Source organism: Mesoplodon bidens (genome assembly GCF_964165515.1).
Source record: "Mesoplodon bidens genome assembly, chromosome: 13".
Taxonomy (NCBI): Eukaryota; Metazoa; Chordata; class Mammalia; order Artiodactyla; family Ziphiidae; genus Mesoplodon; species Mesoplodon bidens.
The window spans coordinates 32476276-32489334 of record NC_138169.1 but is presented as its reverse complement, the minus strand read 5'-3'; the positions used below and the strand labels follow the sequence as shown (position 1 = coordinate 32489334).

At 47.6% G+C, this 13059-nt stretch overlaps 1 protein-coding gene across 1 annotated transcript in view; it reads right to left on the bottom strand.

Moving 5' to 3' along the window:
• LAMA1 (laminin subunit alpha 1) overlaps positions 1–8470 on the bottom strand; it is a gene marked incomplete at its 5' end in the record, with an annotated part of 155412 nt that extends 146942 nt beyond the window's left edge. The window contains one exon of the mRNA XM_081253245.1: positions 8398–8470. Coding sequence (XP_081109371.1) covers positions 8398–8470 — 73 coding nt within the window. The remainder of the gene's footprint in view (positions 1–8397) is intronic.
• Between the last annotated feature and the right edge of the window lie 4589 nt (positions 8471–13059).

Below are 13059 nucleotides of genomic sequence, written 5' to 3'. Positions count from 1 at the left end.
AAAAAAATAAATAAATAAACTTAAAAAAAAATGGAAAAAAAAAAAAAAAAAAGAATGTCCATAGTGGAATCATAATGAGGAAAGCGGCTGAGAACGAGGACCTCAGGACACACCCCGACTTGGGGCCTGGAAGGTCGAAGGTCCACTACACATTTGGTGCATGAAACTGAGCAAGTAAGTGCATGAGCAAACGGGGAAAAATCTAGAGACACTGACTAGAAATGACAACAATCCCACAAGAAAACATTATTCCCTACCCCAAGAAGGTGTCAAGGATTTAAAATGCCAGCTCCCTTACAAGAAAAGCAGTGGGAGCTCCCAAAGGCATGTCACAACGTTCACGAATATCTCAAACTCTCCCCACCCCAAACTTCTAGAATGAACAAAAGTGCAGCCATGAAGCCAGGGCAGAGTTGTAAAGAGTTGGGAAAACTAGATCACGTACAAAAACAAAGACAGAAACGCCTGAATTGGAGATTCAGAAGGAAGGGTTTGAAGGATGGACGGTGGGAAGTTTGAGGATGGGGAAAGAGTGCTAGCCCACCCCAGGGCAGAGCCACAGGGACAGAAAGTACACCAAGTGGCAAAGATAGTTCCGGAAACAACTATTTAAACTGGAAACCCAACAGGCTCAGCTTGAAGGCCGGTTGAAAAATTCCTTCCGCCTCTGGTATCCAGATAGGAAAAAGGTTTCCTGAAACAGATTCTAGATCCTACTCAGACCTGTGGAATCCTAATTCCCTCCAGTGGTACAAAATCTAGGAAGCTGGAGGACCTCCTGCCCCGAGAGGAGCCGGGCTCAGGGCTGGGTTTGCAATCCAGGGGCTGGGTAAGGGTTTCATCCTTGTTAAGGCAACCCCGTTGCCTCTGCGGGGGTCTGGGGGGCGGTTTGTTGGCGTTACTGCTCTCTCACTGCCTAGGGCTCAGGTCCCAGCACTAGAACCTGTGCCCCCAAGTTAGAACCTGTGTGTGGAAAGAAATGCAGGGAGCTAAGGTTTTGCTCTTTGAAAGAAAAATGTCCCCTCTTTTTTGACCTTGATCAATGGCATTCTGGGCAAGCCATCCACAAGAGGACCAGATGGCAACTCTGGCTGGATGGGAACCCCGACTGATCACAAAATACAACACAAGTTCAAAAACGGCCACAGAGGCCATAAAAACAAGTCTGCCCTGGGGCGGGGACCAACTGGCCATGGGGGATCGGCTGAGGCTTCAGGTAGAGAGTGGGGATGCCACTCAGGTGAGGGAGTCATGGGAACAAATCACACAGTCCAGAGTCAATACCTGACTTTGTGAATCTGGGGGGATGACGGACGGCTGTGGCCAGCGAGTGAAGCCAGGGGGTGTGTTATGAAGACAGCGGTTAAGGAGCACCAGTCTCACCGCCATGTGGGACTAGATTAGATGAGCGGATGCTGCCATCAGAGACTTATTCCAAGTGGCTGGTTATAGTCTTCTGGACAGACAGTGATCATCTGCAGTGTCATAAAGAGGAACAAAGGCAAAAAAAATCAGGGACCTTTTTAAAGGAAGAAACAAAAATGCAGAGGGATGATTTAGATAGGGGGAATCCAAAAAAAGAAAAGAAAGAAAGGAAGATGAAGCCAAGGTGACCGAAAGAATGCCATAAACTGGCAGAAACAGGGAAAGAAGTCATTGGAGCAGGAAAGAATTCCTGTGCTGCGCCTGAGATAACAAGATAATCGCTTTTAGTGAGTAAAATCCTGCCATCACAAAGAGGTTGGAGGACATTTAAAAGTGGGGTGTACAATAATCAGCATCGTGGAGTGAGGGTTTTTCTCCTTTCTGAGTGTCCCCTCTTAACTAAAAATGATCTGCTAAACTTAAGCACCTTTTATATTGTTGTAAAGAGTTTCCTGGGGCTTCCCTGGTGGCACAGTGGTTAAGAATCCGCCTGCCAAGGCAGGGGACACGGGTTCAAGCCCTAGTCCGGGAAGATCCCACATGCCACGGAGCAACTAAGCCCGTGTGCCATAAATAAATAAATAAATAAATTAATTAATTAAAGAGTTTCCTGAGGTTCTGGCAGGAAATTATGGAGCAATGCAACTAAATGCAGGAAATCCTTCAGGGAATGGGAAAAGATGGCACTTTCCATAAATACTCATGGAGCTAAATCTGACATTCCCATCAGCAAGGCAGGAGGTTCTCTGGCACAAGAACTGGAGTCATACTGCCTGCTGGGCCAGCAGATGCGACTTCAAAGATAAGTTCAGGAATGAAGAGATTCAGACTTCAAATGGTTGAATCAAAAAAGGGAAAAAATGCACACACACGCTGAAATCAGGATCTGATGTGTTTCCACAGCATCGTTTCTGGATTAACCTCTGAGGTAAATGCTTACCTAGGCAAGAATGTTATCCACCACGCTGGTGTGGAATCTCAGTGTTTCCATTGTCTGTCTCCTGCCTCTCAGCAAGACACAAAATCACTGGGAACAAGTTACCCCAAAGAAAGCTCTCCCGATCCAGCCTTGAGAAAACAAAGACGCTGGTGGCAAGCATCTGTGCCGTGAAATGGTTACTCTGAGCGCTGCCACCTCAGTACAAAGGACATGAAGATGCAATGAACCCAGCTGGAGTGCAGCATTTTACACTGAAATAGCTCCCTGGCAGGCATGTCCCAACAGAACCCAAGTTCACGAACTTACCTAAATTACTTCTATAAAGGAGTTTTTTCTCCTCATTAACTTTGAAATGCATTTATTTACTCAATTGTCCATGGATACACGCTAGGATTTTAGAAATAAAACAAGCAAAATAATTAGTTGCAAGCATGTAAATAAGCTACATACATCCTTCTTCGGAGACTATAGTTTATCTTGTTCATCCAAACATTTCTGACGAATATCAGTAACAGGTTCAGCTAAGGTCTCAGAGCAAAAGTTCTCTCTGGTTATCTCCACTTAACTTTGTATTCAAGGTACAGGCTTAACTTTATTCATCAGGAATTATTATTGTTATTATTTTTATTTTTATTTTTTTTTGCGGTACGCGGGCCTCTCACTGTTGTGGCCTCTCCCGTTGCGGAGCACAGGCTCCGGACGCGCAGGCTCAGCGGCCATGGCTCACAGGCCCAGCCGCTCTGCGGCATGCGGGATCCTCCCGGACACGAACCCGTGTCCCCTGCATCAGCAGGCGGACTCTCAACCACTGCGCCACCACGGAAGCCCAGGAATTATTTTTAAAATTTAAGTTTTTCTGTGTCTGCCATTGTCGTTCCAGTAATAAATCATACTTTTTGGAAAAATAAATAACACGCTATCCTTAACTTCTGATAGAGCTATTCTTAAACTTAACCTCTCTACATCATAAATCGTCTAAATATATTTTTTAAAAATTATTTACAGCTTCAGGAATAGCTTATGAATGCTACAGTAAGCAATACTTAAAGAAGGAGTACAGGGTCATGAAAGCAATCCAATGAGCTAGTTTTTAAATTCCAAAAGATCTAGGAAACAAGGCTCTAATACCGTCTGTCAAAGGCCATGTTGAAAGGGACAAGTTGGAAAGTGAAAAGTCGGTAAGTGTAGACATTGATTAAGTGATGCATTTAACATCCGGCAGCAGGGATATTAAAGAAGTAGTAAGAAGGACGGACAGTGGAGATAGGAAGAATGTTTCCTGTTTTATCAGGAAATAACTAGTACCTTTCTTATACTATTAGAAAGTGCTAGGGAGGAAGCAGGTTTTAGGAAGTAGCTTGCTTTTAGGAGTTACATGAAGAAACATCTAAGGAAAGATACTCAAGAACTAAAAATCGTAGTTACCTCAGAAGTAGGTGACTTAACCTTTTCTATATACCTTTTGGTATCTTTTGAACTTTGTACCATGGGCATGGATTACCTATTCAAAAATAGTTTTTAAAGTTACTTGATTCGTGAATAAAGATATTAATCTCAATGTGGCTCAACCAAGACAGGTGGTTATTAACCACCAGGAACATTGCACAGCGATGGACACCCAGTTGGGAATAAAACAGCCCCTGCCCTCAGGAAGCCCAGGCCAGTGGGTGAGACAGATCAGTGAGCCACTGGCTTAGGCCACCAGGATAAGGACAACAATGGCGCTAAGGGACCAGAGCACCAGGAGTCCAGGGAAGGGCACATCATAAGTACTTCAGCAATCGCGGTACCGGGAAGCTTTCTGGGGGTTTTAGACCGCAAATGGGAGGCTTGTCCAGCACTGAATAGCCCATGTGCCCGGCACCACTGGTCAGCTATGAACAGGGGCACGTTCATCCCCAGGTAACACCCTGAGCTCTGGGCCAGCAGGCCAGCTGGGTCCCAGCCTCCTCCTTTAGCCCCATGGAATTCTCCAATGTCACTTTGTGTGTCCGTGTTATGAAGTCAGGAGTTTGAGAGGCATTAGTCCAAGCCTATAGGGTGGTGCTTCTAGAAAAATCATGGTGATGGTGGTGCTGAAGATGGAGAGGAGAGGAAGAGGGAGGCCCAATGAAAGAATCATCACAATATTTCATGGGAAAGACAAACAGTTCCTGAGCCTAGTCAGCAGTGGGGACAAAAATGGGAGATGGATTGCACAGATTTTCAAGAGGTAAAATCAACAAGTCTTAACGCCCAAATGAATGTGGGTCCAGGATGGTGAGGACGCACTGCAGGCGAGACAGTTAGACCATCACCATGGACTGCGTGTCTATGATGCTGACATGCCCAACGCTGGGCCAATTTTCTCCCTGTGTTACTGAATCACATCAGTTCTCTGCATTTCACAGATCCAGAGATGCTGAGAAAGTTAACCAACATCACGGCTCATCAAAGTGACAGGTCTGGCGTTTGAGCCCAAGACTACTTGATTCTAAACCCAGACTCCAAATTCCAGAGAATACGGCTGGCAAGAAGGCCTCCCAATAGTTCTGTGCAAAATAGTAATAATGATGCTTAGATAATGCTTATTGAGGGCTGATCCTGGGTTAGGCACTGTTCTAAGAACTTATCTTGCATTCTTTCATTTCATCATGAACAGCCTCTCCAGGGAGGCACCATTACTATTCCCATTTACAGATGGTGAAACCAAAGCACAGAGAGGTTAAGTAACTTGCCCAATTTCCCACAGCTTGTAAAGCCAAAAAGTAAAACACCTAAAGCTTAAAGGCATATCTTGTCCTTTCTCCATAAAAACCTACTGTAGGGCTTCCCTGATGGCGCAGTGGTTGAGAGTCCGCCTGCCGATGCAGGGGACATGGGTTCGTGCCCTGGTCCGGGAAGATCCCACATGCCGCTGAGCAGCTAGGCCCCGTGAGCCATGGCCACTGAGCCTGCGCATCCAGAGCCTGTGCTCCACAACGGGAGAGGCCACAACAGTGAGAGGCCTGAGTACCGAAAAAAAAAAAAAAAAAAAAAAAAAAAAAAACCTACTGTAGATGATAATGAATATCTGTAGAAACTTATGAATTATTCTAAAATTGTAGGGTGTCTCAAGGAAGCTTACCTTGAAATAAGTGGTCATATAAACATTTTACAATACTCGCGATTCTAAGAGTGGCACAAGACACTATGGAACAGCATGTGTTTATTTCATATCCTTGTTGCATTTGAATTCTCGATCATGCTATATTAACTACAGATGTAGGCTTTATATTAATGTCTGGAAAAGGGGAAGAGAAAAAAGGAATGGGCCAAAGTCTGGGATACGTAGGAAGTGGGCAGTGATGTTTTTATTACACAATCCTTGTTTCCAACTGCTAAAATCAGTATTTTTTCTTGGCCCTTACTTGGGGAATACTACAGGAAAGAAAAATGCACCTTTGAAAGCCATTCAGGCACACACTTCACTGGAGAGCACATACACGCTAAATTTGAATGCTACATCATTTATGAGAATGAAGTAAATTTTCTCTAGTCATAGAATAGATTTTTTCCTCTATCCTTGGAATTGTCTATTTTTACTAAGAAAAAAAAAAAAAAAACAGTTCAAAACAAGAGTTGCTGAGCTGACCTGTGAAGCAACTATAATCCATGTAATTGCCAGCTGTGGACGTAACACAACATTATTGTTAGAAATATACCACCTAGTATTTTATACTTAGGAAGAGCTCACTTTACACAGGTTACATCTCAAAGGAAGTGAGCTATTGAGTCACATACCATGAGATGTAAAGTAATCCAGAGAGGCTGTGAAATGATAGAGAATTCCTAATAATCTGAATGCTATAGGATGATTGTTTTAAAAAATATAAGCACCAGATAACTAACTCACTGATGATGCTAGTCAGAATTATTTTATTATTATATTATGACCAGATTACACCATTTCACTAGTCATGCATGCTATATACACGGGGTCCCAACTTATATTTTAAAAGGTCAAAACTCCCTTAAAGGTGCCTGTTAGGAAGGGTGATGGTTGTGGGGTGAGGGCTGAAAATCTGGAAGGTAGTGTGAAAGATTCAAAGGCTCCCACGCAGTGGGTGGTTTTCCGCAGCATCTAAAAGCAGGAAAGCCCCACGCGGTCCCACTTTCTCCAAACACCATTCACAGCCGCCCAGGCCAAGTGCTGAGCCCAGAGGGGCGCGGAAAACACTCGGGGCATTTCCCCAGTCCAGGACTTTCAATTTCTTAGAACAAGGAAGCTGAGTCCAGCTGCTCTCCCTCCACCCTGTGGGAAACCAGGCTTTTCACTGTCAGCAACCCGAGAGAAAGGCGTTCAGCTCGAAGAGTCCAAGCCCGCTCTCCCGCAAGGCCGGCCCCTTTCTTCCCGGGATAACTATGTAAATTCCCTGCATCCCAGCCCCCGCCTCGCGCAGAGCGGACGCCCAGCCATTCAAAGCGTGTCGCTCCCTCCGGTCCAGCGATTCCACCACGAATGCGCCAATGAATGAGACGGGCTGCAGAGTTCACAGCTCAGCACGATGCCAAACACCCATCTTTCCCACGGGGTATTGCGCGTTCTGCCTGCCTTTTTTTTTTTTTTTTTTAATTGGAGTTCAGTTGCTTTACAATGTTGTGTTAGTTTCTACTGTACAGCAAAGTAAATCAGCTATACGGGGCTTCCCTGGTGGCGCAGTGGTTGAGAATCCGCCTGCCAATGCAGGGGACGCGGGTTCGAGCCCTGGTCTGGGAAGATCCCACATGCTGCGGAGCAACTAGGCCCGTGAGCCACAACTACTGAGCCTGCGCGTCTGGAGCCTGTGCTCCGCAACAAGAGAGGCCGCGATAGTGAAAGGCCCGCGCACCGCGATGAGGAGTGGCCCCCACTTGCCGCAGCTAGAGAAAGCCCTCGCACAGAAATGAAGAGCCAACACAGCCATAAATAAATAAATAAATAAATAAATAAAATTTTAAAAAAAATCAGCTATACGTATACACATATCCCCTCTTTTTTGGATTTCCTTCCCTTTTAGGTCACCACAGAGCCTTGAGTAGAGTTCCCTGTGCTATACAGTCGGTTCTCATTAGTTATCTGTTTTATACATAGTAGCGTATTGGCATATATACACCGCCTACCTACTTTTGACCTGTACTTTCCTCCGTTTTTAATGGCACGTGTATTTGTAGGAGCATGCCCGCGGTCACGTATTGCATACATTAAGACGTTTTCAACAAATATTTGTGACCGCCTAGCCAACAGCCGGCGCCGGGAAGCCTTAGCCTCTGGGTAGAGCGGGCACGGTGTTGTCCACAGAAACCGGAGGGGGGTTTCCCTTTCTCTGGGGCACTGACAGAAGCTTTGAAAGTTCGCTTCGGGTTTCTGTTCTTCACCAACGTTGCCCCGCGAGTCAGCGTGTCCGCGCAGCCAGCCAGCGTCCAAGTTCCCGCTCCCTCACCCCGAAGTGACCACCGTCTATGCTGCGAGGGAACGGCCAGTTCGGCCACTTCGGGGCCTGCACCCAGCGCGGCCGGGAGGCGCGGCCGAGCCCTGTACGCCGCCCGCGGCCGGTTCCCACGTCCGCTCCTCCCCGCTCACTCCCCGCGCGCCGGCCCGCCCCGAGTGGCCAGGGGACCGCCCCCTTCCCCGGCCGCGGACCACCAGCTTTCCGCCGCCGGTCGGTGGCGGGGACTCTGTGGGCGCCTTTCCCATTCATTCTCCGTCCACCCGCCGCAGCCCCGACCGAGAGCCGGGCCAGCGCGGCTCTCCATAGGGGCTCCCGGGTCGCCAAGCCAGAACCGGGGACCCAGAGCCCGAGGAGGGGAAGCCCGAGGCGCGGATGAGGGGGCTGCGTCCGTCAGGGATGCTCCCCCAGCCCTCTCCACCCAGGCCGGGCGACCTTTCCAGGAGACGCGCGGGAGACCCACGTGTCTCATCCCCGGTCGGGGGTGAACGCGGATGCGCGCACCGACCTCAGGCGCGGCCAGGAGTGGGGCTTTGTCCCGTAGCCTCCCGCCCGCCAGGGGACCGGGACGCGACCCGGGCTCACCTCTCTGCTGGCCCTGCGCGGCGACCCAGAGCAGCGAGGCCAGGAGCGCCAGCCCCGCGCCGCCGCCACACATCTCGCCTCTGCCGCTCGGGTGGCTCCGAGGAGAAAGCAGCGTCCGCGCGCACGGACTCGGCGGAGCGCGAGTCTGCGCTGCCCGTCGGCGCCTCGGACACACCCCCGCCGACCTCCGCCGTGCCCGGCCCCGCCCCCCGGCCTTCGCCGGAGACCCCTCCCCCTGGAGACCTCCTCCCCCAGCCCGGAGACCCCTCCCCAAGGAGACCTCCCGCCCACTCTGAGAGCCCTCGCCATGGAGGCTCCTCCCCCCCGGAGACCTCCCCCCGCCCCGAGAGCTTTCCTCCCCCTCTCCAGAGACCCCTCCCCACAGAGATTCCCTCCCCCCAAGGCCCCTCCCCCCCGAGGCCCCCGCGCTCGGCCCGCGGGGACCGCCAGAGCCATCCCCCAGCTCGGGGGTGGAGTGGGGGTCGACCCGCTGCAGCCGCGGGCTCGGAGTTGGGGGGCGGGCGGAGAAAGTGGGATGGAGGGGGTGGGAGGGAGATCTGCCGAAGTTGGCCGGGGCGGATGGATCCGAGAAAGTATTTGCCCTGTTGACCCTTCCCGCCCCAGCGCGGCCCTGCGGCTGAGCCCGAGGCCGGGACCCCGCGCCGCCGCCGCCGCCGCGGCCAGGCCCGCCGCTCCTCCAGCCCGCGCCCGAGGGGCCCCGGCCTCGCCCCGAGAATGGGACCCCGGGCCTACTGACCGGCGCCCCTGTCCCCCAGGGGGTGGTGGCCCGGGCCTGGCCGAGAGCCTCCCCTCCAAGGAAGGGACTCTGGGGCTTTTAGCTGCCAGCCTCCCCGCTCTGCTGTTGGCAAAGGATTTTGTGAAGATTTTTCTGAAAATGAGTTGTAATTTGTTTCCCACTTTGCCTAAGAAAGGCAAGAAGGATCACTTGGATTTAATTATTATCATTAGCATACCCTTACTGTTCAAGAAAGAAGTCTTATGGCGGGGCGGGGTTCAGTCTTAACAGGAGATTTCAACAGCTTTGTTCTTTCTTTAAAACTACATCTGGTCCCCGTTAAAGAATTTTTAATTTCCTCTGATTTTTTTTTCTCTTGAAAGTATTCATAACACTTTGCAAATCTCACTTTCTCACAATATAAACATGCAAGATAACGTAAGTCACTTATTACGGCCCACGCTCTCATTTTTGTCTTTTTTTTTTTTTTTTTTGCCTGATAGGGCGATAATTTTATTTCAGTTGTGTCGATCAATTTGACAACCTCACCAATTAGTTTTTCTCAAGACATATCCTTCCGCACTTAATGAATAAAATATCATTATAATATTAACAATTATTATTACTTTTAATCATAGAAGTACAGAACAAATTTGGCCCTTTAAAAAGGATGCAATATGGTTGGGTAAGAAGGTACTCATCACAGTACTGAATTTAAAATGCAGACGTTCTTAACTATTAAAATATTTAAGTATTAAAGTATTAAGTATTTAACAAATCAATGATGACATTCAGTATTTAATAAGTAATCAAGGATTGAGCATTTAATATTAAAAGACAGAATTACAAGTGTTTCTGCACTGAAATAACTTTGTATTTACATTATACACATACAGATATATCTTTTTGAGCGTCTTAAGAGCATTCATGTAGATTAGCTCATGGGATCTTCCCAATTCTAAAAGATGCAATTACCCTTGTATGAGAGATGAGGAAGTGAGTTCAGGGGGTTTAGGTCCCAATGTCAGCGAATGTCCCGTCCAGAGCTAGTCCCCAGATCTGATTTCTGGTCCTGCGTTCTCTCCCTAGCTGCACTGAGACCGTGGAGGATGAGCTGAAAGGCAACAGGGGAATCACGAGGGGTCACCTGTCCCCCCCATATCCTGGGTTCCTAGAAAGTCCTTCTGGACTTCAATCAGACCTTGTCTTTGAACTGCAGACAGGGAACTCAGGCTCCTGATTTAGGGACACGAAGGGTCAGCACATCTGAGGAGTGAATAGGAAGCACCAAAAGTTGCCAAGTTGGCCCGTTTCGTCACTGCTCAAAATTAAGCAGAAAGATTTCAGCAAAAGAAGAATTTCAGAAGCCACTTTAATGAACAAGCTTGGATAAGATGGAACAGTAAAAATGTCACAATTCTACATGTCTTATGAAACCCTGCAGTTCAAATGTTCCCATTCTTTAGCAGGCTTGGAAATATCTAAATTAGCTACAGCACAATGGAAGGTCAGAGGTGGCCTGTTCAAGGTGAAAACGATATAAGAATGTTCATGTTTTGTGAGAAAGTAGAAATTCAGCTCAACCAGGCACCCAAAGATGCTGGCTTCAATGTCACCTGTAAGTAAAGAACAAGGACAATGCCTAAATGCTAAGCAAGGGTTAAATGGTTAATAATTTATAGTAATCAAGTGATAAGCTATTATGTACCCATTTTTAAAGTATGAGACTTTTAAAATTTACAAAAAACATTAAGAAAAGCAAAATTCCAGTTAACATGGGCATCCTGGTTGTAATTATATACAATAAGCACATGTGTAAACAAGACACTAGAAGGCAGATTACAGAAGAAAACAGCTGTGTTCAGCTGATAAGAGGGCAAGTGGTGGGGCAGGTGCTCCTAGCAATGATAAAGAACTTGAGCCAGGCTCAGAGACGGCTCTCATTCCCCCTCACTTACTAGAAATGACATTGTGGGCAAGTTTCCTCATCTGTAACATAGGAATAATAATAGTGCCAACTTCCTTCATTCAACAAATACTTTCTGAGTGCCTGCTAAGTACCAGGTGCGATGGATCCACCATTAAACTAGACAGGTTCTCACCTCTGTGGAACATTCAGTCTGACAGTTAAGACAGAAAGAAAAGTATACTAAAATTATAAACATAGTAAGTTCTGTGAAGGAAACAACAGTTCACTGAGATAGAGAATTTGAGACCAAGCATTGATCGGGCAGTTTGGGAAGGTTTTGCTGAGAAACTTCGTCGTAAGGATTCAATGATCCAATGTCTATAACTCACCCACACTCTAACATACACTAAATGCTCAAAAAAGATGAATTATTACTTCAATTTTTTTTTCTAATACTACTATATTTTTCAATTAAAAGAAAAAAAAAAACCCTGCTCGATTATGAACATGTTTCAGAACAAGAGTTCAGACAGAGTGAGATGGGCTAGATCAGAGCTTTCAGAACCACTTGTGGGATCTTGTTAAAATGCAGACTCCAGGGCAGTAGGGCTGGGATTGGAGGCCTGAGTTTCTGCATCTCTAACAAGCTCCTGGGTGATGCTGATGCTGTTGGTAGGCAGAGCACACCTTGAACAGAAGTCCCTGGCTTGCCTGTCCTTGATCTTGCCTGAAAATTGGAATCAATGGAGTTTGAAAAGATACTGATGTTCATTTCTACTCCCAGAGATTCGGGTTCAGTTGGTAAGGGGTGCAGTCTGGACATTAAAATATTTTAAGGCTCTCCAGGTGCTAACATGCAACAAAATTTGAGAAACCCTGGGCTAGACTGGCCAGCTCCTGCAGGGAAGTTAATCCAGGTCTAGTCATTGGTGGCTGGGCAGGCTGGAGGAGCCAGTCTCAGAGAAGTATGGTCACAGGCAAGAAGAGGAAGCACGGCCTGACAGATGTTTTCCCTCGAGGACAGACAGCCACGTAGCAGGAACCCAGCCAGTGATGCCCAGAGCATGAGGCAGGACCGTTTCTCTGGAGGCTTGGAATAAGCAAGGCTGCCCTTTAGTTCTAAAGGAATTTAGATTTCAGGCAGGGACATCATACCAGGATCCAGGCACCAAGCCTGGAGTATACAGCTGGGGGGTTAATTACCAGGAAAGAGGTAAGAAGTCAGTCACTAAAATTGGGTTATGGTGTCAGAATCTGATCCAAGGCAAAGCTAAAGAGGCTGAGTGTAAGCTAAGCTTCTTAACGTCCCATGGCAGTAAATAAGGTGATTAGGAGACTAAGCCTTAGGCAGGGGTGAGGGGTGCTGGTCCGGTAGACAGAGTAAGCAAATTAGGGATGGAGGCCGAACAGTGCACCCCAAAGATGTGCACGTCCTAATGGCTGGAACCTGGGAGGATGTTATGCTATGTGACAAAATGCATGAAAAGTTGCAGCATGATTAAATAAGAATTTCTACAATAATTTTATCTATTGATATTTATTCATTCATAACCCCAAACTGGAACCAAGCCACGTGTCCATCTCCAGGAGAATGGACTTTAAAATGTTGGATGTTTTGCAATGGAATATTACTTGATAGTAAAGCAGAATGAATCACTGGCTCACACACCACATGAATGCATTTAAAAAAAATTTTGCTGGGCTTCCCTGGTAGCTCAGTGGTTAACAATCTGCTTGCTAATGCAGGGGACGCAGGTTCGAGCCCTTGTCTGGGAAGATCCCACATGCCGCAGAGCAACTAAGCCTGTGCGCCACAACTACTGAGCCTGCGCTCTAGAGCCCACGAGACACAACTACTGAGCCTGCACACCACAGCTACTGAAGCCTGTCAGCTGCAACTACTGAGCCCATGCACCTAGAGCCCGTGCTCTGCCACAAGAGAAGCCACCGCAATGAGAAGCCCACACACTGCAATGAAGAGTAGCTTCTGCTCGCCTCAACTAGAGAAAGCCCGCAT